The sequence below is a fragment of the Pteronotus mesoamericanus genome, unplaced genomic scaffold (genome assembly GCF_021234165.1).
Source record: "Pteronotus mesoamericanus isolate MK-2021 breed Mesoamerican mustached bat unplaced genomic scaffold, CSHL_Meso_final contig_52, whole genome shotgun sequence".
Classification (NCBI taxonomy): Eukaryota; Metazoa; Chordata; class Mammalia; order Chiroptera; family Mormoopidae; genus Pteronotus; species Pteronotus mesoamericanus.
In genome coordinates, this window is record NW_026555189.1 from 4,036,321 (window position 1) to 4,052,477 (window position 16,157).

At 45.8% G+C, this 16,157-nt stretch overlaps 1 protein-coding gene across 6 annotated transcripts in view; it reads left to right on the plus strand.

Annotated features, from left to right (window-relative positions):
* Positions 1-5,485: 5,485 nt before the first annotated feature.
* Positions 5,486-16,157, plus strand: part of MAF (MAF bZIP transcription factor) — a 328,059-nt gene continuing 317,387 nt past the window's right edge. For 4 of the 6 annotated variants that reach the window (XM_054579154.1, XM_054579157.1, XM_054579155.1 and 1 more), the window contains exon 1: positions 5,486-6,771. In XM_054579154.1, coding sequence (XP_054435129.1) covers positions 5,651-6,771 — 1,121 coding nt within the window. In that variant the 5' untranslated portion in view covers positions 5,486-5,650. Of the gene's footprint in view, positions 6,772-7,227; positions 8,920-10,931; positions 11,624-16,157 lie in introns of those variants that run through there. The other 2 variants (XM_054579153.1, XM_054579158.1) reach the window with 2 other exon arrangements.

Sequence of the window (16,157 nt, forward strand, 5' to 3'; positions counted from 1 at the left end):
AAACAAATGATGTGTATTGTGTTCTCCGGTGGAACTCTAGGGAGATTAAAACAAACAAACAAACAAACAAACAAACTCAACATAAAATGAACAATCCCCAAACCCTGTCCCTGTTATTTACTTGCTATCTTGGTCCTTCATGAAGGTAGAGATGATGAGTCACAGGAGTTTTCAGAACCCACAGTCCATGGAGAGATCATTCAGTAAGCAATCTAAACAGTGGGCAGAGAGCCTAGACCCGTCTTCAGCCCTTTGCCCCTAGCCCACCCCAGGCATACACCCCCCTCTAAATAACATCCCCTTGAAAGGAAACGACAGATCTCACTTGTCTGTATGTTGCCTTCTTCTTCCGATTCCCCCCGCCCCTGCAGCCTCCTTTTGCCGAAATCAAATGTGAGTTGCTCTCTAACAGCACTGGAAAATCAGAATTTATTGTACATATGTTTGTGTTCCACTTAATAAAAAACCCTATATTTTAAGATAAACTTTGTTAGTAATTCATGAGGTAAGTGACTATTTATGCTAATCAGGCAGAAATATATTCTCAAGCATAATGCATTACATAAATTTGAATGCAAAATGTTCAATGATGAAGTAAATACAGGTAATGCAAATAATAAATTACCTCCAATAAAAATTATAAAAGATGTGTCTTCAAAGAGAGAGCGGCTTTAACTTACAACTGTGAATCGTTTAAAGAGAAAAGAATTAATAAATGCTGAATTACTCTGATGATTATTTAGCACATAATTCACCTATTCATAACGACTCCTAGTAATCAGACTGTTGTTTCACATTCTCCAATATGAGGCAAGACTGTTTCCTCAGCAAGTTTGCCCTTATCAGATTATCTCGTCTGATTCTATTAATTTTCTTCCATGAATCTGCTAACAGTGATTTGTGATTTACTTACCCTGCTAACGAAAGACTGTTAAAACGATGTATCTAACACCAGACCTAGAACAGTCTCTGCCTTATCATTGTTACTTTTCTCAATCACTTTAGTTGGTTTCACAGTGAAATTTAGTGAACTCCAGCTAGCTCTGTACCATAAAATCAGCTTCTGGAGAAACAAAGAATACAGCTACTACACTTGATGCATTTTGTTCTTTTTAGATTATCTATGTCTAACTCCAGTGTTATATACCTGAGTAGCTGTAACTCACCATTGCGAAAAAATAGGTATTTCTTAATTTTTAATCATTGTAATTTGGATATGAACAGGATTTTTCTTTTTGCACATAATGTGTATGTACTGACATGAATCTACAATTGTGTTGTGGATGTGACTGTTTCGCAATCATCTACATGATTCGACTCATGCCTTCCTCCCTCCCAAAATTCTTCTATAAATATTCACAGCTTTCAAAAACTTTAATGCCACTGGTTTGAATTGGTCAATAATGACAAATACATGGTTTCGAAATTACTCTATATTGTTCTACGGAGATTACTAGCATATATATAGCAAGGGGATATTAAGCAGTACGAAAACACAGTTCATATCGTATTTGGATTAGATGGGCTTGGCGAGAAGTGAAACAAACAATGTGAGCAAAGAAATCTAAAGAAACGTGGCCTGCTGTAATTGTGCAGAATAAAAAACCTGAATAGTGCTAATTAAAATGAGAGAGCTCAATTGTTGTAAAAAGAAATGCCACTAACAGAGAACTGTAAATGTTTAGACACCCCTGTGAATCACTAAGTAATAAAGTAAAAAGGACAAAAATCAGAATTAAGTAATAAGCCTGAGAGCGCTACTACTACACATCTAAAAAATAATTCTGATCCTCTTTTTTTTTTTTTTTCAAGAAAAATGGGAAGACTGTAAAAGACTCTGCAATAAGAGAAAGAAAAATACCATGGCTTGACAGCAATGTACAAAAATAAACCATGAAAAATGTGCAGATAATAATATATTTAGCTGCCCAAACATGGGCATTTAATTTCTAGAAACGATATGTAATTGCAACAATTAGGTGCATGGCCATGAATCTATATTGCATGGTCTTCATCATGAGCCAACTTTGTTTATAAATGTTGTTTATGAATTCAGAAGTTTTAGTGTTCCTGGCCAAAAATACTTTCATGAGAGGCAAATATCATGTCTTACAGCTTTTAACAAAAATGTGATGCAAAAGGATAAAAAAAAAGTTATCATAAACAAAAAAAGAATCTGTTCTTCCTAACTACACTTAAATTCATGTTTTACATGAAAAATTATAAACTTCAGACATTTGTGGCTAATGATTTTAAAAAAGCCTAGAAAACTATTGCTATGAACAATGCTAAATGACATAATATGTTTATGTAGTTTAAGATTTTCCTCTGAATAAATAAGTATAATCCCCTAACTTCATTAGTAAGTAAAATACTGTTTAAGAGGTCGAAAGCAAAGGAATTCTGTTGGGTTGCCTAAATATTGACATAGTCGTCAGTCTTTCTTCCCCAAACTGGTAATACACATACTTCACTCCATCCCTACAAAGTATTTCCATAAAACCAAACTACCCTTATAAACAGCTTCACTGCAGTAATGATGAAAAGAAAAGGTGCTTTTCTGGAAAATATCAACAGCACTGGTTTTTTAGGATTATGATGTGTGTACAAACCTCTTTTGGGGGTTCTGCTGAAACTGAAGGCTGCCAGCATCAGAGAAATTAACACGAATCTAATCTGGTGTCTGAAGCCAGTGAGTGACACCTAACTTCTTGTTATAAATAGTAAAGTATATAGTAAAGTATGCTGTGAGGTGGGTGAGAACGTTCTGAAGTGCAATGTTCAAGAGGCAAGCTTAATATATGACTAAGTGTCAGAAGTCAGGTTTTCTGAGAATTACTTTTCAGATAAACAACTTTATAGCACTGCACTTAATCTTACTTACTAGAGGCATCTCATTTATTACTGAATTACAAGTAACTTTAATTCTATTGATATTGCCATAAAGCCCGCTGGAAATCCATCCTGGCACTTTTAAAGGTTTTGCGGCCCTGTTACATGGGATCCACTTGCTAAAAGTCTCTCAGGTTTACACTCCGAAGGCTTCTGTGTCCCCTAGCCCCTCGATCGAAAGGCAAGGCGAACAATGGGGGAAAATGCCTCTCACATCTGCCCGCACTGTCTTCAGCCCCTTTCCTAAAAGGTCAGGTTCTCCCACCACAGTCAAACTAGCTTTCTGTGCCTCTTTCCTCCTCCCATCTCGGGAAACCAGCTTCTTTTCACTCCATCAACAAAACTGGACACGGATCAATTTCAACTGACCTTTGCCGAAAGGTGGCGCTGTTGAGGTAAAAACCAACTCGGTCCAACAATAGTTTTCACTCTTCGATCCTTTTGCAGGCTTTTCAGATTTTTTTTAATGCACCCTCCTAGCGTCTCCCTATCCCAGAAAGTAAAATACATATATATATATTATTAACACCAAGTGCATTTCATTAATTGGAGGAATCAACAGTCCCAACATCCAAGCAGGTAGGCTGTCCGTCCAAACGCCGGGTCCGCTGGCGCGCTCTTGCTTTCCCCCAAATAAATCTCGGTCTCTCCGACTTGCCTATCGCTTTAAAATCTTAGAAACAGAGTTGTTAGTTCTTTTCCTTCTCTTTCCTTTTTCTTTTTTCTTTTTGCATAAGCTTTAAAAGAATCGATCTAGAACATTGAACAGTTATTAGCATCTGCAACAGGGAGGGGGAGAAGCAGTTCCCCACCCCCCCCCCACTCCGGGTTTCTGGGCTTGTCCGAGAAACCGCGGTTTAAAATTTAACCCTTCGCGGGGAGCTGCGAAGGCTGGGGTGTTGTTTACCCCCTAGTTCCTCTCGCCACGATCGAGTATGAGATAGTGAAACGTAAACGTGCAAAGGAGGCTCGGGACCCTGATAAAGAGGGGTCAGATTTCATAGGGGTGGTTGAGCCTGTGTATGAACATTGTGTGAGAGTAACGGGGGACGAGGGGAAAGGGGGGAGGGGTAGAAGCGGGGGGGGGGGAGAGAGAGGTGAATATGAATCTCAAAGGTCAAACTCGAGCCAAGTCGGAAGGCGGAGGGCTGAGCCGGACTAACCTGACTCTGAGCTTCCCGGAGTTAAGTCGCGTAGGTGTTCGCTACCCACTAGGGTACACGACGCCTGCGAGCAGCCTGTCCCTGAGAGTAATGGCCCCTGAACAACTTATTTCACCTCCTTTAAAAGAGAGTGATAAAACGGACTTCTTCCGCGGACTCCGCACCACTCCAGCCGCTCGGCTGGTGAGCAGTGTCCTGCGCGCAGTCGGGACGCCTGCACCTCCGCGCGCGGGCACAGGGAGAGGGACAAAGAGTTGGGGCCAAGTTTGAGCTGCAGGCAAAGCCAGGCTGGGGGAAGGAAGGTCCCCGAGGCAGACACCTGGGTGCCGAAGGTGGAGCGAGGAGGGAAGACTGCCAGGCCAATTCACAATCCTGGGCACGGGGGCAGGCAGGGGAGGGCAGTTAGGCAGAGTGGCAGGCCAGCTGAGGCTCCGGAAGGCAGGCCTCTCTCAAACTCCTAAGTAAAGCAACTCGTCCCTCCGATCCTCCCGGGTTCCCGCAGCCCCTCTGGATAACTCTTTCCTGTCTTGCACCAAACTTTGCGCCTGGCTTTCCTCTCCCCCCGGGAGATGGCGGCGCAGAAAGAGTTAAGCCTGCGCGTCCCAGCTGACAGTCAGCTGATTGGGCCCTGATTGACAGCTCCGAAAAGTTTCCTTGTTTCTATACTATTATGCTAATCGCGGCCACACTCGCCGCCTCCCATTGGCCCGGAGTACCAGTCAATTTCCCATCTGGGCCTGACGTCACAAGTGCTATAAAACTCCGCAATTGCTTTAAACTCTTCTTGCTGGATCAGAGGCTTTAAAATCTTTTTTCATCTTCTAGCTGTAGCTCGGGCTGCTCGTCGGCTCGGCCTCCCCCCTTTTGCTCTCTGCCTCGCCTTCCCCAGGACTTCGCTATTTTGCTTTTTTTTTTTTTAAGAGAAAAAAAGGCAAGAAAGAACTAAACTCCCCCCTCCCTTTCCTCCAGCCGGGGTGCACCTCTGTCTTGCACTTTGCACGGAGAGAGCGCACGAGGGAGAGAAAGAGGAAAGAAAAAATAAAAAATAAGAGCCAGGCAGAAGAGGCGAGAAGCATGAAGTGTTAACTCCCCCGTGCCAAGGCCCGCGCCGCCCGGACAGCCGCCCGCCGCGCCGACAGCCCAGAGCTGCCGCCGCGCGCGCCCCGCCTGCAGCCCGGCCGGCTAGGCGAGCCCTCCTTATGCAAAGCGCGCAGCGGAGCGGCGAGCTGGGGACGCCGCGCACCGGGCCGGGTTCCTCCGGCTTCGCCGCCGCCGCCGCCGCCACCGCAGCCCGCGGAGGACCTTCCCGAGCCTGAAGCAGCCGGCTCGGCGCGCACGAAGGCGAGCAGGCGAGGAGGGGCCGGGGCGAGCGAGCACATTGGCGTGAGCAGGGGGGAGGGAGGGCGGACGCGGGGGGCGCGGGTAGGGCGGGGGGGTGTGTGTGTGCGCGCTCGGAGGTTTCGGGCCAGCCACCGCCGCGCTAGCTAGAAGCGCCCCAGCCCGGCAAGCTGGCTCACCCGCTGGCCACCCAGCACAGCCCGCTGGCCCCTCTCCTGCAGCCCATCTGGAGGAGCGGCGGCGGCGGCGGCAGGAGAATGGCATCAGAACTGGCAATGAGCAACTCCGACCTGCCCACCAGTCCCCTGGCCATGGAATATGTTAATGACTTCGATCTGATGAAGTTTGAAGTGAAAAAGGAACCGGTGGAAACCGACCGCATCATCAGCCAGTGCGGCCGTCTCATCGCCGGGGGCTCGCTGTCCTCCACCCCCATGAGCACGCCGTGCAGCTCAGTGCCGCCTTCCCCCAGCTTCTCGGCGCCCAGCCCGGGCTCGGGCAGCGAGCAGAAGGCGCACCTGGAAGACTACTACTGGATGACCGGCTACCCGCAGCAGCTGAACCCCGAGGCGCTGGGCTTCAGCCCCGAGGACGCGGTCGAGGCGCTCATCAGCAACAGCCACCAGCTCCAGAGCGGCTTCGATGGCTACGCGCGCGGGGCGCAGCAGCTGGCCTCGGCGGCTGGGGCCGGCGCCGGCGCTTCCCTGGGCAGCAGCGGCGAAGAGATGGGCCCCGCCGCCGCCGTGGTGTCCGCCGTGATCGCCGCGGCCGCTGCACAGAGCGGCGCGGGCCCGCACTACCACCACCACCACCACCACCACGCCACCGGCCACCACCACCACCCGACGGCCGGCGCGCCGGGCGCCGCGGGCAGCGCGTCCGCCTCGGCCGGTGGCGCGGGCGGCACGGGCGGCGGGGGCCCGGCCAGTGCCGGGGGCGGCGGCGGAGGTGGCGGCGGCGGCGGCGGCGGGGGCGCGACGGGGGCGGGGGGCACCCTGCACCCGCACCACGCCACCGGCGGCCTGCATTTCGACGACCGCTTCTCCGACGAGCAGCTGGTGACCATGTCGGTGCGCGAGCTGAACCGGCAGCTGCGCGGGGTCAGCAAGGAGGAGGTGATCCGGCTGAAGCAGAAGAGGCGGACCCTGAAAAACCGCGGCTATGCCCAGTCCTGCCGCTTCAAGAGGGTGCAGCAGAGACACGTCCTGGAGTCCGAGAAGAACCAGCTGCTGCAGCAGGTCGACCACCTCAAGCAGGAGATCTCCAGGCTGGTGCGCGAGAGGGACGCGTACAAGGAGAAATACGAGAAGTTGGTGAGCAGCGGCTTCCGAGAAAACGGCTCCAGCAGCGACAACCCGTCCTCTCCCGAGTTTTTCATGTGAGTCTGACACGCGATCCCAGCTAGCCACCTTGATAAGTGCTCCGTGGGGGTCCGACTCGGGTGTGGGCTTGCTAGTTCCAGAGCCATGCTCGCCACCACCTCGCCCCCTCCCCTACCGAGTTCCACCCCCTACTTGCCCCATACACGTACACACACACACAGACACACACACACACACATACACACACACATACACATACACACACATACACATACACACACACACACACAAAACCCTGCTCCTAGGTGGTGGTGGTGGCTGTTTCTTAAATTGGGGAGGGAGTGGATGTCTGGCTCATGGATTGCCAATCTGAAATTCTCCATAACTTGGTAGCTTGTTTTTTTTACGCCCCCCCCCCACTTGCACAATGTTCAAAGATCTCTGCAGAGTTCTTCATGCTCACCTTTGAAGCCTGCATCATTTACATATTTTTTTTTCTTTTTCTTCTTCAGTTCATGAGCTGGTGTTCCATTTTCTGTGTGTGTTTTCATTTTGTTTGGACTTTTTTTTTTTTATTTTACTTTTTGGAGCTTGCTGTGTTGCCCTTTTTCCAAACCTCCACCCTCACTCCCTCTCCACCCATCTCCTCTGAGATAAAAGAAAAAAAAAAAAAAGCCAAGTTTTTTTTTTTCTCCTCCTGAGTTCTTCATGTGAGATTGAGCTTGCAAAGGAAAAAAAAATGTGAAATGTTATAGACTTGCAGCGTGCTGAGTTCCATCGGGTTTTTTTTAGCACTGTTACGCTAAAATAGAGAAAAATCCTCACGAACCTGCCACAATCAAGCCTGCATCAACCTTCTGGGTGTGACTTGCGAGTTTTGGCCTTACGATGCCAAATCTGAGAGTTTAGTCTGCCATTAAAAAACTCATTCTCATCTCATGCATTATTATGCTTGCTACTTTCTCTTAGCAACAATGAACTATAACTGTTTCAAAGACTTTATGGAAAAGAGACATTATATTAATAAAAAAGAAAAACGCCTGCATGCTGGACATGTATGGTATAATTATTTTTTCTTTTTTTTTTTCCTTTTGGCTTGGAAATGGACGTTCGAAGACTTATGGCATGGCATTCATACTTTTGTTTTATTGCCTCATGACTTCTTTGAGTTCAGAACGAAAAAGTGCAACCCTAGAGCCTTCTTCCCATGAAAGTTTGCATCTGCTCCAAAACTGCTTTGAGTTACTGAGAACTTCAGCTTCCCATTGTAAATGCACTGAAGGCATTCCTTATCAAAGATGCCAGAATGGGTTAAAAATTTGACATGGCAAACATTAAAGAATTCTTAATGTTTTCTTTTTAATAAGAATGGCACCCCACTTTGGGGACTCAAATTGTGCTGTTGCCGAAAGCAGTCTAAAATTTATTTTTTAAAAAAAGAAATCTGCCCCGTTGTTTTTGTTTGTTTAATTTTATTTCTATTTTATTATTATTATTTTTTTTTTTTGCTTTTGGTCATTGTCAAATGTGGAATGCTATGGGTTTCTAGTATATAATTTAATTCTAGTTTTTATAATCTGTTAGCCCAGTTAAAATGTATGCTACAGATAAAGGAATGTTATAGATAAATTTGAAAGAGTTAGGTCTGTTTAGCTGTAGATTTTTTAAAAGATTGATGCACTAAATTGTTTACTGTTGTGATGTTAAGGGGGGTAGAGTTTGCAAGGGGACTGTTTAAAAAGTAGCTTATACAGCATGTGCTTGCAACTTAAATATAAGTTGGGTATGTGTAGTCTTTGCTATACCACTGACTGTATTGAAAACCAAAGTATTAAAAGGGGAAACACCCCTGTTTATATCTGTAGGGGTATTTTACATTCAAAATGTATGTTTTTTTTTTCAAAATTAAAGTATTTGGGACTGAATTGCACTAAGATATAACCTGCAAGCATATAATACAAAAAAAATTGCAAAACTGTTTAGAACGCTAATAAAATTTATGCAGTTATAAAAATGGCATTACTGCACAGTTTTAAAATGATGCAGATTTTTTTACAGTTGTATTGTGGTGCAGAACTGGATTTTCTGTAACTTAAAAAAATCCACAGTTTTAAAGGCAATAATCAGTAAATGTTATTTTCAGGGACTGACATCCTGTCTTAAAAAAATGAAAAGTAAATCTTACCACAATAAATATAAAAAAATCTTGTCAGTTACTTTTCTTTTACATATTTTGCTGTGCAAAATTGTTTTATACCTTGAGTTACTAACTAACCACGCGTGATGTTCCTATGTGCTTTTCTTTCATTTTCAATTCTGGTTATATCAAGAGAAAGAATAATCTACAATAATAAACTGCATTTTTTTTTTTTGATTCTGTACTCAGTTTCTTAGTGTACAGTTTAACTGGGCCCAACACTGCATTAGAAGTGTAAAATGCATCCTTTTCTCCAGAGAAAGGATTAATGGAGGAGTAGGGAGGCAATAATACAGAGTGAAACATAGGCTGTTTTGTGAGGCGGGAGGCCAGTCCCTTTTAATAATTAGCAATATTTAATATAAATGTAAATTGTGACCTCTCAAATTTTACCCCCCCCCCCAAAGTTTTCAGTTTTTAAATGAGTTGAGCTATCATTGCCCTCTGGTGAAAACAAACGAAATTTCCAGCCATAACGCTGGGCCTTCTCAGCACTGCCCTGAGCTTCTGATCCAGCCGCGCACCCATCTAGCGGGAAATAAGCCAGGAAAATTAGGCATGGAGGAGGTGGCGTGGGCGCCTATGCATTTAATGGTAAAGATCAGCAATTCTTGCTTTGGGGCCAAAATTGATTATTTTTCCTTCTTCCCTTGCACGTCATGATTTTCTTGTTAGCAAGGCCTGACAAGATTTAACATCAACGCTTTGGACAAATCAAAGTTGTTTGTGTTTTAACTTTGAAGGTCATTTTTTCTTCAGTAGGCAAAAGAAAAATCCACCCCTCACTTACGGAAACTCCAAGTACACATCTGGGGTTAAACTCTGCTATTAAATCCTATTTCCCCGTGAATATTTAGCGGAGGGTTTCTCCACTGAGACAAGCTGGTAATGATTTCGGATCACCTTCGCTCTGGAAATACACGCCAAAAAATAATGGAATAAAGGCTGTGCTTTGATTTATGGGTATCTACCCCCCAAAATATACTGTGTATCATTTGGAAAGTTTAGAGCTACCTTCACTAACAGCACTGACCTATTTTAAAATGACACAAATTCGTGTAACTCTTGGTCAGCTTCCCCTAGAACACTAATAGAAGGTTAGAGAAAGCCAAGACAGTTTTGAAAATAGAGCCAAATACGATGACTTTTGTTTTATTTCATTTTCTGTTCCTTTTTTTTTTAAAGATAATATTGCAACTTTGACTGAAGGCCTTATTTTGAAGAAAACAGGTTGTGCTTGGCGCTGATGAGTGCTAGCCAGTTTATCATCTTGTCTTCCTTCCCCTATTTTTTTTCCCCCACAGACAGCGCATACCCTGTACCTTTTGACCCTCCTTTCGGTGCCAGTATAGATAGTCTCCCAAATCAACATTTAATTTTGCTTAACAAAAGTCAATAGTAAACCCACTTTCATGTGCTGGACGTTAGTTGTTCTCTGCTTCAGAGATTTTTTTTTTTTCCTTCCCTCTGATCTCAGCTAGGAGATAGGCAATCACCCCCTGAAGAATCAGAAATGAAGATGTTACTTAGGCAAGAAGCTCAGCATCAGATGACAGATTTTTAGGCAAACATGTTCTTAAAATGAGTGATATTCAGGATGGAGTTACTGCAGTTACCTCCTGGGGAATGCAATTTGAGAGAAAAATACAGTTGGGCAACAATTAGGCATTTTTTATAGAACCCTTCAAGGCAGTTCGATATAATAATAAGGCTTTGGCCCCAAACATTAGCAGGCAAAAATAGAGGGGTGCTAACAAAAATGGGGTTTTGGTGTCTGGCTTTAAGAGAAGGTGAAAGGCGTTTTTACAAATAATCATTACTAAAAACTTTGAAGGGGAGCGGTGAACGCAAATACATGCTTTTTTAACAAAAATTCTAAATCCTGCCTAAGCGCACCTATTACAAATAAATCTCTAGATTTTTTTTTTTTTTAATCGTATAAGGAAACCTAGCTTTCCCTTTACACTGCTTGGAGTCTTTGTCTAAATAGTGTTAAAATTCCTTTCATTCCAATTACAGAACTGAGCCCACTCGCAAGTTGGAGCCATCAGTGGGATACGCCACATTTTGGAAGCCCCAGCAACATGTACTTACCAGTGTATTCATGAAATGAAATTTATGTGAGAACTGTGCATTAAAAATATATTGTTAGTAGTAGCAGTATTATCTGCAGTGGTAGAATACAACCTGCCCCTGACTTCTGTTGAGTCTCCTTTTTAAAGAAAAATGTTTGCATTAAATAAGTCTATTAAATATATAGTCTCCATACTAATCAACTGTGCCTCTTGTCTGAGAGTCATCTATACAGACCAAAGCGCACTGATGCTTCTGGCTTTAAGATGTGCGAAACTGAATAGGTGCAATTGCTTTCAGCCTGTAATATTAGTTTTAAATACCCAGTGAAATTTAAAATACATATACATTTATAGGAAGAGAAGTATCCCAGAAGGTAACAGTTAGCATTTGTAAAGTGTATGTAGACGTGCACACTCTCAATAGTACTTTTTCACACTTCTTTGTTTCTCTGGCAGATGATTTTACTAAGAAGTAAAAAAAATGTTGACTCCCCCTTCCCCAAGCAGATGCCATGGGCGGAAGCATTAGTGGAGCCCAGCACCCTGGCTTTCTTTTAGGCTCCAGAGAGTACTGTATGTATCAGCGATGTCAGATGCGTTCCTTTATCAGAGCGGCCATAAATGAAAACAGTGTGTAGCAAAATACAAAGTTGCATACACACCTTCCCTGTGTGCTTTTTTTCCCTCCTCCTTTTCTGTTCCCAAACATTCACAAAATCACTTCTCTTTAATTCCCACGCCCCCCCCCGCCACCTTACCTTGCATGTTTCTTTTTTCAAAACCATGTAATAATTTTTTACAATGTATCTGACACATTAATAGATTGACATCAGATAGGCAGAGATTCCACTTCCTGATCTTGGTGAGGAAGTGATGTCTCAATATCATATTTATTTATCTGTCTCAGAGCCATAACCACCTGGGCCCCTTGCAACACAGGCCGCTGCAGGGGGAAACACTCTATTTATTACTAAACACTAGATTCTAACGCTCTGATGTTTCTGCCCTTATACCTTTCCCCCAGTAGTTTTTATTTAGTAACCTCAATTCTAGAGCCTTCTGTTCTTAAACGGGATCTCTGCTTGCCAAACCGCCAGCTTCACTGCTCAACGCCTTGAACGGAGGGCAAATGGTAGCCACCCTCACAAACATGGGGCACAGCTGTCACGGTAGCTACATTCCTAGCATTTCCCTCAACTAAATAACTGAACTGGCTTGACACACACAGAGGTTCTCAAGTACAGTTCCGGGGAGGCTTCTGTTGTCGCTGTTGGTTTTGTTAAAACCAACATACTTCCGTACTCACACACTCTTGGCTTTATAAAATGTACTCCTCCAGTATTCTAGGCCAATCAATACATTTAAAAGTCTGCTTGCCACACAGGTATCTCTATTTTTTGCCTGTCAGTAGTTAAAGACTAACTGACGTAGATCGGAAGCCCAAAATACATGAGTGACAACCTTCAGCCGTCTGATTTCCATGTCAGTGAAACACACAGCCAAGCTCTGGGGCCTTGCTCCTCAAATAAACAGGCGATAAGAGGGAAAAGCAAGCCAGACTCACCAGCTTGAAATTGCTGATTTGCAAGGCGATTGTTTTCATTATGTATGTGTGTTTTTAAATAATAATCTTGTCCCTCTCTTTGAAGAAAGGTCTTCATTTTTTAAGGGAAGCTTTAGCTATAGTGATAAGCTATAATTTTACTTTTTATTTATTTATTTTTTTACCACTCGTGATTATTCCTCAGGACTCTGAATGATTTGGAGGGGATGCCTTGTTGTTTTGAGGAAAAATCAGAGGAACCCTGAAGATTGTTTCCGCTCTTAGCCCCTCCTAAATTTAAAAGATGCCCCAAGTCCAAGGCAGGGCGTACAGTAGCCATCAGAGAGGTGGGCCAGGGCCCAGGCATCCGCATCAGGGTGTGTGTTTGTTTATGCATTGGTTTGAAAACAGAGTAGGGGCCTTACCCCACCTTCTGATAACATTGCTTTTGTCACTTTTGATATAAATCTTCAAAATCTAGACATCCAGCGGCCCCAGAAAAGGGGAATTCTCTCCAAGCCTCGCTCCGCCCCAGCTCCGGAACAAACCCAGCTCTGTCTTGCAATTTTCCTCTAGCGGGGGTAGGGGACAGGGCGAGAGGCTTTCAGACTCCCAGGCCGTCTCATGATTGTCGGGGCATAAAGGAGTACAGTCCTGCAACAATGTGGGAACATCTTTACCCTTTAGAGAGGGACAAAACAAAAAACAAAGCCAGTCAAATGGCTGTGCATGAAGGCGGAGCAAAACCCCAGGCTCCCTGTCCCCTGCACCATCTGTAGGAGGTGAGAAATGAGGGAAGCAAGAGAGAATGGAGAGGAGGACCTCAAAAGCCAGAGTCCCAAGAAGAACCTCGTTTGCCAGTCTGAATTCCACTTGCTCACTGGCCACCAAGTCAGAGCCGGGGTACCCACAGGCCAGGGGCAAATGAGATTTGGCCTTCTGTGCCTTTCACATACGCTCCCATGTGCTGCTTTTTTTAAAACAATTTTAGAGATCAAACCCAAATCTGGGGAAATTGTTAATGTCTTAAACTTTGGGGGCATTTATAAACATATCAGTCTGTGATTTCAGGGTGGTGATGTTTTAGACCAGACATGTTATGCCAATATTTATGTGGTCACTACAATAAGTTTGAGCGCCTCATGATATCAAACTTATTTAAATTTGAAAGCCCTTTGTGTGTTTTCCATAAGTCTGCCCTATGTAACCAGGCTGAGATAGGAAGAATCAACAGCACACAGAATTCAGATCTTTATATGAATTTGCATCAGAGTTGGCCAATTTTAAGAAACTCACAAGACACGTTTTCCACTGAAAGGCCAGGACTGGAATGTACAGTTACCTCCCCAAATCATAATCATCTACTGAGAACCTCACACCTTGTTCAAAAAAAATCATTTTCTTTTTCGTTCTTTTTGTTAAATAACAATTTTTTTCTATAATTAGGATTTTGGATTGCAAAATCACATCCCTCCCTTCACAGATTCTTGGATCTTAAGTTAGCATTAGAAAGGGCCCTTAATTCAAGAAGGGAGGATGAGGGAGGGGTTTCTGTGGAGGTTTGGGAAGTGGAGGAGGAGGAGGAGGAGGAGGAGGAGGAGGAAGAGGAGGAGAGGAAATAGTTCTGTGTTGGGTCCCCACACCCCTTGCCCCGCCCAGCCCAGGCCTGGATGTGAGCTGTACACTGGGGATTTGGGTTGAGTTTCTGTATTCTAAATAATCTGATCACCAACCTTGACTGTTTCCAAACTAAGATTCCAAAGAGCTGCTTTTCCTTGTGGTTGGTTCTTCCAGCTGGGGGAATAGGAGAGACCAGGAAACCCTATAGAGCCAGGCAGGGAGGAGTGAAAACCACTCTCCTGAGAGACTCCGGCAAGGATGCTTATGAAGGGAACCCTGGGCTGGAAAATCCAGGCGATGTCCCTGGATCTACGTGGCTTCATCCACTGTCCACTTCTGGAGGCCTGTACAAGTGGGTCTCGGGCTCCTTTGGGGGCTCTCTGGAAGGAAAGCAGACCCGAGGATCCTTGTAAGCACTGTAGGCAACCCCAAAAGAGGCTCAGAAGAACAGAGAGCAGGGAGATGCTGGTGTGCAGGAACTGGGAGATTATTACTAACAGAAGCCTACCTTGGCCTAGGGCCCCCATTTGCCAGGGGCCACCTTTAGGCAGTTCTCAGGGCCCCTGTGTTTAACCTGGAAGGATCTGTTGATCCCCTGATTCCTAAAAACAGTAGTGATATCCTTAGCTCCCAGGCTTCTGCCCCTTGCTGCCTGAACACTGTTCCGCCCGGGGTGGCCCCTCTAGAATCTTTGGCGCCTCTTCCTCCCATGCCCAGTCACTCGGGACCATCAGAGAGACTGAGAAGACAGTCACCTAAGCTGAGGCCTTGGACCCATTAAGTGGTTCCTGCTCCAGGTTCAGTGTAGACAAAGGCCAAGGATAGGGAGAAGGGCCTGAGAGCTGCTGTTGGAGAAGAGAGGGCACATGACCTGGAATGTTTAACCCTGGCTGGAGCTTCTCATGCCAAGGAAGGATCTTGAAGCGTGGAATGAAGGAGATGAAGACAGGGATGATGCTAAGGTTGCCCCCTCTCCGTGTTCCCCTGCATCTTTAGCCAACTACTCCCCCACCCCGCCCGGTGACACACACCGCCACACACACCGCCCCCCCCCCCCCCCCCCCCCCCCGCCCCAACCCCTGCCACTCACCAGCCTCCCTCTGTATACTGGTACTCTATTGGGACCATTTGCCCTGGTCATCACTGCCTCCTCCCCCCAGGGGGCTCTAGTGGCTGGGGTTGAGTAGGGCCAGGTGTGCTCCTCACCCTGGGGGTTCCCTGGAGGGCTCTCGGTACGGGAAGGACCAAGGACCGGAGGCAGGGCTGTGGGGGTGGGTCCCGGCGGCCGCCTGAGGTTATGGGTTTGTCCCTGTCTGCCCAACACGCAGCCCCAACACCGCAGCTGCGCTCGGGAGGCCGGCGCACTCGTAAGCTAGCCGCGCGGCGCCCTTCGCAGATGCCCAAACACCGTTCAGCGCCGCGGGGAGAGGGGCCAACAGCGGCTTACCGAGCGCGCCCAGGGCGCCGCGCCACCCCGCGCCCGCGCCGCAGCGTGGGACCCGGGTTTGTATTGGAATTTGGTTTTAGTTTTCCAAGAGGACTGCCCTGGCCATAGTGGAGCTCCCCCGGACATCAAAACTAGCTGCTCTGCTGCGCTCCTAGCTGGGCGCAAGACGCAGGGAGCGGGATTCAGTCCAAAAGCCCTTTACCTTGGGACACCCCCTCCACCTTCACCCCACGCCACCGGCCAACTGCCCTAGGAACCTTTGGTAAATAAGATCGTGGCTCCAGATCACTGGATTTCTTTTACTTTATTAATTCCCGGCCCATTTTCCAGATCTGTCTGGTTAGAGACGGAGTTCAGAGAGGGAGAAAGAAAAAAGAAAGAATGAAAGGCAAGAAGGAAATCCAGAAAACCTGTTTTAAAATCTTTATACCGTTGGGATTTTTTTTTTTTTTTTTTTTTTTTTTGTGGTATAGTTTGATGCTGATTATAAAGGGAAGCAGGTCCAGCAAACTTTATATTAGAGTTTTTGCCAACAGCTCCAGCTTGAGGGGCTCGGCTCG